This window comes from Lethenteron reissneri, unplaced genomic scaffold (assembly GCF_015708825.2).
Source record: "Lethenteron reissneri isolate LAM-NWPU_2019-01 unplaced genomic scaffold, ASM1570882v1 scaffold_1319, whole genome shotgun sequence".
In the NCBI taxonomy this organism is placed as follows: Eukaryota; Metazoa; Chordata; class Hyperoartia; order Petromyzontiformes; family Petromyzontidae; genus Lethenteron; species Lethenteron reissneri.
Window position 1 is genome coordinate 43,945 of NW_026891024.1, and position 8,454 is coordinate 52,398.

The 8,454-nt window shown below is 44.5% G+C and overlaps 1 protein-coding gene across 1 annotated transcript; it reads right to left on the minus strand.

The window, feature by feature from the left end:
- Window positions 1–1,085: 1,085 nt before the first annotated feature.
- LOC133361985 (uncharacterized) lies at window positions 1,086–6,899 on the minus strand. The gene is made up of 7 exons (XM_061580960.1): window positions 6,610–6,899; window positions 5,759–5,850; window positions 5,552–5,661; window positions 5,110–5,228; window positions 4,513–4,645; window positions 3,887–3,980; window positions 1,086–1,862 (listed from the first exon to the last, which is right to left on the minus strand). The coding sequence occupies exons 1-7, from the start codon at window positions 6,875–6,877 to the stop codon at window positions 1,446–1,448; spliced, it is 1,233 nt and encodes a 410-aa protein (XP_061436944.1). The 5' UTR covers window positions 6,878–6,899; the 3' UTR covers window positions 1,086–1,445.
- Between the last annotated feature and the right edge of the window lie 1,555 nt (window positions 6,900–8,454).

An 8,454-nucleotide genomic window follows, 5' to 3' on the forward strand; every position in this document is an offset into this window, starting at 1 on the left:
TGGTGGGCAGTGGGGAACTGTTGTTCCTACCTGTAACAAAAAATTTACCCGTAAAAACAAAGTTTTTCACTATAAATCCTTTATATGCGTGGCGGCTAGAGTCCTCTTGTCCTCTGGCTTGAGATGGCTGCCACCTATGGGTCAGATGATTGCCTGCCACCATTAAGCAATTGGTAATTAAATATTTATAAAAAAAATTCCCTAAAAAGTGTAAAATTTGGGAAAAAATGTTTCACGAACATTAATTGTCACGCACAACGAGTCTGTGTGCAAAATGTCAGCTCGATTGGATGACGGGAAGTGGGTTAAAAAACGACCGAAACATTTGCATGGTCCTAAGCAAGCAAATGAACTTAATATAATGGATTTTAAAAAAAACCCACTGCATATATACGCTTAAGACAGTTCCATGAACACTAAGTGTAGACAGGTGTTGTTCTCTCTACATCTGCTACCAGCAGCAAAGTCTATAAAACTTTGCAGAATGGAACATGTCACAAATCAACTTTACTTAGGCATTTTTGGGGTTGTTATCAAGTAGGTTATAGCAGACAGGCCCCGTACAACAATCTTCTGGAGTACAAGAACATCTGATTTTGCAAAAACCTTCCCACTTCGTGTTCATCCTTCCAATAGATGCAGATTTGAAACGATCTTTGAACAGTCGAGCAAATGCAACACAACAAAAAAGCACATTGCTCTGAACATGGCTATCTCCTCTGCATGGAAACAAAACGTGTTGTATATTTCAACTCCAGATGACTTAAACGGCACGTTTTATCTTTATACTTGACTTTACCGAAAAAACCAAAGAATAATTCCTGCAGTCACGAAAGCTCCAAAATTAAGAAGGAACAAAACTGATAAGTCATTCACTTCTTTCTTGGAAGAGACAAGTTCCTGCCTTGGGTAGTAAAGCCAAGATGCAGCTTTATATTTTATTGACTGCATTCTGTAAAAAAAAAAACTATGCAAGCAAGCTCAAAGGAAATTCGATTTAAAGCTTTCGTGACTGCAGGGATTCATCTTCTTGGTTCTTTCGGTAAAGTCACGTAGAATGGAAATAAAATAATAATAAATAAAAACAGACTGTCTTCTCGACAGACCTGTTCTTCACCTGAGGACGGCTGCTTGCGTTCTGGCCGAAACGTCGTTCTTTCGGTAAAGTCACGTAGAAGGAAAATAATAAAATAATAACAATAAAACATCATAAAATAATTCTCACGACGTTTCGGCCACAACGCAAGCAGCCGTCCTCAGGTGGAGAACAGGTCTGTCGACCGTGACTTTACTGAAAGAACCAAGAAGATGAATCCCTGCAGTCACGAAAGCTTTCAATCAAAAGACACCAGCTTATTTACCCCAAGGGCTTTTCATACAAAGTGCATCCCACGGCCCACACAACCTCCCACCATCATCCATCTATCGCTACCCCCCTCCTCTCCTCACTCCAGCCCCTCTTCTTCTTCGATGTCAGAGCATGAAGACAATTTTGGCATCTTGCTCCTGGGCACCTCCAGGCTGCTACTGCCTCCCCAGCTGCCAGCACGAGGAAGGCCAACGGCTTGGCGAGCGTACGCTCGCAAATTGTATTTGGCAATGCTGCTTTTGCGATACCGATTGCCGACAGAGGACAGATTCCTGCCAAAGGGCCGCAGCGCTGGGAACACTTTGGCAAGGATGCCGTCCTTGGTGTCGATGCCGTCATCGTCGTCGTCCTCGGAGCTGAGGTGGACTGTCTCTTCACTGGACGAGCGCTGCAGTGTCGTCTCGCTGGAGATCGTGGTGGACACGCCATGCTCTTCGATTCCACTCAATAGCAGTCGCTTTTTGGCTTCTGGGACTCCCAGTTCATCCAAGTCCTAAAATCCAGCGAAACACAGAAAATATGCACACACACACCAAATTTTGTTCAGCGATCCAACATTGATAATTGGTTTTTTACCCTTCTATCTGGCAACAAAACTGACACCTTTTTACAAGCAGTCATGTTTGTATAAACCGCAATACCTGCAGTCATAAATACAAACAAAAGACATAACTCTGATAATGTATGCACTGTCCTTGAAGTTGATTGGTCCACACCCGAGACAAGTATTGCGGTCTATACAAACATGACTCCTTGTAAAAAGGTGTCAGTTTTGTTGCCAGATAGAAGGGTAAAAAAACAATTATGATATTTTTACTGGCAAATGAGGTTCCCATAGTGTACGATACAACATTCTTCAAATTTCTGACGACGTGTATTCCTCAGAGCAATTAATGTACAAAATCAGTCGGTATTACCGGTAGGAACCACCTGGTTCCACCAGCCCACAGGGGATTATTGTGTCTGTCCGTCGTGCATCCAAAAATGGGAGGGGTGCGGCTGGGTGGGGAGGGGAGGGTGGGGAGGGGCTGGGTGGGGAGGGGAGGGGTGGGGAGGGGCTGGGTGGGGAGGGTGAGGTGGGGCTGGGTGGGGAGGGGCTGGTCACCCCGTGGTGCCCTTATAAAACTCAACGTTTAACCTACTCACGACGGCTTGTGCCCGCCCTCACAGTTGGCCATTGACCGAGCAACCCAACGTTCCTACCCGCTCCCTCCGCAGGAGGAATGTGTTTTTTTTGTACCCACTACTGGATCAGGACTCCTCAGCCTCCTCACTCGAGCTATGTGACCACGATCCATCTATCAACTACACACGAACTAATATTCTCACAACTCGAATTTCTGTGGTGGTCATCCTCTTGGTGATGTGTGCTCTACTTTGGATGCCACTCCAACACCGGTCTTGTTTCCCAGCCACAATGCAGTCCAGTGATGTTCCCTTGCCCAAGCCCATCTACTTTTTTGCAGTTGTCAATGTTTCTTATTTGCATGTTTCGGTATCCACGTGTAATGGGTTCCGGAGACACTTGTAGAGGTAACTTCTTTATTACAATACAACACTCCAACAGTCCTGATACTCTGTTACAGCCTAGGTACACAGCCTAAGTACACAGCCTAGATACACAGCCTAGGTACACAGCCTAGATACACTACTCTGGCTACGCTCTGGGGTCCTCCGGCTACAATTACCCTAGGGGAGGCTACCTGACCCGACCCAGCCAAGGTGTGGGTCTGGACTCTGGCTTCCTCGGAACTCGCCCTCACAAGGACGTAGAGCCGGGAGTCCCAGAGTCCCACCACTGGCCCTCACAGCGTCCCGGCCCTTACAAGGACAAGCGGGACGAGGGGGTCCAGGGTCCTAAGCTGGCTGGCTGGCGGGTCTTGAGCTGCGACTGGCCCCGATCGTCCAGGGAGCTGCCCTTTTATGCCTCGTGCCCAACGAGGGGTGGGGTTGTGTGCGCCCCCAGGTATCCCACAGAGCACACACAGCCCCCCCGTTGGTGGCGCTAAGGGGCTTAACTGTCTGGGGTGCCTGGGATCCTAGCGCCTGCCGCCAAGGGCTTCTCTGCCTAGGGTCCCAGAGCCCCCTCTTGTGGCACTACAATCCTCACTACTCACCACTCACCCTCACCACTCACCCTCACCACTCAGCACTCACGCTCACCACTCACCCTCACCACTCACCCCTCTCCCTCACCACTCACCCTCACCACTCACCCTCACCACTCACGCTCACCACTCACCCTCACCACTCACCCTCACCACTCACCCCTCTCCCTCACCACTCACGCTCACCACTCACCCTCACCACTCACGCTCACCACTCACGCTCACCACTCACCCTCACCTACACACGTATTAACTCTTTACAAGTTTAATTCCAACCTTCCATCTTCTCCATGCTTCTTTGTGCATTTTTTATGTTGCAGAAAAACTTGCACAACTTAAAAATAAATCCCAATCCTGTAAACGTAAAAAAACACGCGTAGTTTGCATGGAAGCGTCCGTAGGAACTTGCCTGCAGAGTGACGTTCATCAGCTGTTGGACACTCGACAATCCACGTGAAGTGAAATTCTCCAAAAACTCCAAGCAGTCTATTTGTTTCAGGAAGCTTGAGACACAAAAACAACAACACACAAGGCTCCAAAATGTTAATACCAAATACAAGAATCACGAAAAGTACTTTTTGCTTCTTTTTGTTTGTTTTTTGACTACTTGTGTTGTGGTTATTGCAAACATGATGCCTTGTGTAAAGGTGTCAGTTTTGTACCAGTTTAAAAGGGTAAAAACCTACTACTATATTTTGCCACTGCTAAAAGAGATGTCTCAGAGTAGAAAAGGTTATTTCAGCAAAGAATCCCTTTCATTTATTTGTAATTTTTTTCAGAGCGTGAATGATGACGATCTTCTTGGTTCTTTCGGTAAAGTCACGTAGAAGGAAAGCAACATTATTATAATATTTATTATTTTATTATATTATATTATTTTATTGTGTTTTATTTTTATTATTTTATTACTTCCCTTCTACGTGACTTTACCGAAAGAACCAAGAAGATGAATCCCTGCAGTCACGAAAGCTTTAAATCGAAAAATGACGACGATGTTTAAAGGTGGCGACGATGATGCACCTAAAGGGCACTTACTTGTAAAGAGCGTTGCCAGGCTTGCCGCTGTCCGGCAGGGTTCCAAGCCGGGCCGGTGGGTTGTCTCCGTCCGGTGGCCGTGGGGGACCATTGGATCCACTCGCTTCACCCGTCACAAAATCCTGTGCAACGCCTGCAACCAGTGGATGAGCATTCACAATAAAACCATTTACACCTCAACACATATACGAGTAATATTGAATTCATCCTCTTGGCTCTTTCGGTAAAGTCGTCACGTAGAAGGGAAGTAATAAAATAATAAAACATCATAAAATAATTCTCACGACGTTTCGGCCACAACGCAAGCAGCCGTCTTCAGGTGGAGAACAGGTCTGTCGGAAAGACAGCGTCTGACAGACCTGTTCTTCACCTGAGGACGGCTGCTTGCGTTGTGGCCGAAACGTCGTGAGAATTGTATTTTATCGCGTTTTATTTTTATTATTTTATTACTTCCCTTCTACGTGACGACTTTACCGAAAGAACCAAGAAGACTGCGTATCACTGTGGCAAATTGTGTCGCGTCTTTCAATTCTAGCGCATGCCGCCACGTTCCGTGCAGAGAAATGTGCTGCGCCGAGCAGGGAAAGCTTGTGTCACCTGATGAGGAACCTTCGCCGGCACTGGAGGATCCCTGGCTGCCGGCCAAGACTTCCTGTGAACACTCGCTGCCGTGTCGGCTGAGGTTGGACGGCCTGCCACGCAATTCCGTCACGTATCTGGGAGGGAGAAAAAACCCAAAAAATTAACCCTCTTGATGTGCAAATTATTTTGTCAAGGCGCCCTTTCCCCCCCTTCCAACCCAGCGTATATACACGCTCCAAGCGCGTGTGCTGTTTCATTCAGACGCTATCTCCTCGACAGACCTGGTTTTCACCTGAGGACGGCTGCTTGCGTTGTGGCTGAAACGTCGTGAGAATTATTTTATTATTTTTATTTTTATCATTTTATTACTTCCCTTCTGTTGCTACCATTTAATTACAGCAGCAATCGGGAACTTGTCTCGTACGAGCAGCGATGTGTCTATTTCGTGTTCACGTACTGTTGTTGCTGCAGGTTGCGCAACACATTGGCATCCGTGGGCAGCGTTCGGATCAGCTCCAGGTTTTCCTTGATTTTCTTTAATATTTCAAAATGTTCTCTCCCGTGCACCTACATACATACAGACCGCAGAGCAAATTCTTTAAAACATCAAATGCTTATTGTGACATGTGATTGCGAGGAATTTCAACGAAAGCAGGTAACTTACCAGGAGGCGAAATATGTCTTCTTGGTCGGATGGCCAATTGCTGCCACAGTTGCTTGCAGTCATCAGCATGTCGTACACCACTTTCACGCAGCCTGAGGATTTGGTTAAGTGGCAAAAAGCGGACAGGTAAGGCGAGTACACGCAGGGACAATTTCTTTCAGAATAATACATTGAAATGATGTCATCATGGGACCTCCTTTGCCAGTAGCAAAATATACCAATAGGGTTTTTCCCCTTTTTTTTTTCTGGCAACAAAATTGACACCTTTTGTAAGGAATCATGCTTACATTAACCACAATACCTGCAGTCAAATGCAAACAAAAAACACAACGCTGATAATGTATGCATTGTCTTTGAAACGGATTGGTCCACACCAGAGACAGCTTTCTTTAGAGCTTAGTCTCATATGGTGTTCGACCAGATGACGCCAAAAGGCGTCATCATGGGACCTCCTTTGCCAGTACCAAAATATACTCATAGGGGTTTTCACCTTTTTTCTGGCAACAAAACTGACACCTTTTGCAAGGAATCATGCTTACATTAACCACAATACTTGGCGTCATCTGGTCGAAAACCATATGAGACGAGACTCTAAAGAAAGCTGTCTCTGGTGTGGACCAATCAGTTTCAAAGACAATGCATACATTATCAGAGTTGTGTTTATTGTTTGCATTTGACTGCAGGTATTGTGGTTAATGTAAGCATGATTCCTTGCAAAAGGTGTCAGTTTTGTCGCCATAAAAAAGGGGAAAACCCCTATTAGTGAAATTATATAATTTACAAACACCTCAAATATGTCTTAATAGCTAGACAGCACGTGTGTGTGAACAAGGGGCAGTCAAAGTGATCACCTTGGGAGCTTGGATCAGAAGCCGCCTCTCCACTCGGTCGCTGACTGCTGCCAGAAGACACCTTAGGCACTTGTGGGGTGTGCTCAACTGGCTGAGCCTGTGGAGACTGACAAGTCTGGGTTGCTGCCTCTGCCAAGGCAGGAGGATACTGTCGCACAGACTGAGCTGCATTCTGCCTGGTGCGTGAAGGAGCCTTCCGATTGTTTGGAGACTGCTGCTGCTGCTGTTGCAGCTCCTCATCGTCCTGATGCATGCGCCGCTCGTCCATTTTGATATCTTGGAGATTTGAAGCTTTCGCGACTGCAAGGAATCATACTCGGTAAAGTCACGTAGGTAAAAAATGAAATTAAAATTAAAATAAAAGAATAAAAATCACAAATCCTGCATAATGCACGGGCATAATTAGTACTATTCACATACATGCATTTCCCATATCCCCTCCCTTGGATGCTGCTAATCCTGCATAATGCACGGGCATATGTAGTACTAATTACATTCCTGCATTTCCCATAAATATGCTAAATTCCTCTTTATATGCAAATTCTTTTGTCGAAGCGCCCTTTCCCCCCCTCCCAACCCAGCTTATATATATGCTCCAAGCTCGTGTGCTGTTTCATTCAGACTCGTCTCCCCGACAGACCTGGTTTCACCTGAGGACGGCTGCTTGCGTTGTGGCCGAAACGTCGTGATAATTATTTTATTATGTTTTATTTTTATTATTTTATTACTTCCCTTCTACGTGACGACTTTACCAAAAGAACCAAGAAGAAGAGAAAAATCACAACGTTTCGGAAGCAACACAAGCTTCCGTCTTCAGGTGAAACAGATATTTTGCTGTGACAGTTTCACCTGAAGACGGAAGCTTGTGTTGCTTCCGAAACGTCGTGATTTTTATTCTTTTATTTTTATAAATGTTTATTTCATTTTGCACCTGCATTTTTACATCTCTCCCTGGCGAAGCACACACTCGGGTCTCGCAGGAGAATCGGCCCAGTAACTGGCCACTCAAATAGGCAGAAAACAAATGCATTAAAACAAATTTTTTTATGGGCAGCCATTGTAAGGCATGTTTTTACTTAACCAGCCAAAAGAGAATTTCAAGAAATTACAGGAAAAGATAAAATTATTTAAAAACATTAGAATCGCAATAATTGTACACTTAGACATTTTCAATGTTCAGCCCTATAAAACTGGCAGCAGACATTGTATGTAGCTAGGGTTCTCAAGTTTCGTACATAACAGGATAAATTCCACACCCTCGAAATGGCATTGCTGTTGCATTAGCATCTGTGCCACTTATTCACTAGAATGACCAATGCCATTGTAACTAGGTAAAAATTTACCTGTAAAAACAAAGTTTTTCACTATAAATCCTTTATATACGTGGCATCGGTTTTATTTTATTATTCATTTCTGTTTTCTTGAGTACGAGTTTCATTTTTATCACCGTGGTATTTTAAATTAAATATGAAAAAAAAATTTTCACGAAAATTAATTGTCACGCACAACGAGTTTGTGTGCAAAATGTCAGCTCGATTGGAAGTGGGTTAAAAAACGACCGAAAGATTTGTACGGTCCTAAGCAAGCAAGCAAGTGAACTTAATATAAAGGATTTAAAAATACAACTCTCACAGCAAGTGTCATCATCATCAGAGCCATTAGCGATCCGATTAAATTTTCCAAAACAAGTCGTTGATTACAAGGGTAGTTATTCGGGCGAAACAGCGATTTGATAACCTGTACGATACTTTCGCAAAAAATAAAGATTACAGAATAACGTTATTCTAAAACAATATATGTTAAAAAAACTCCCTTGGGGCAAACTGTGTGAGACCCCAAGACTTT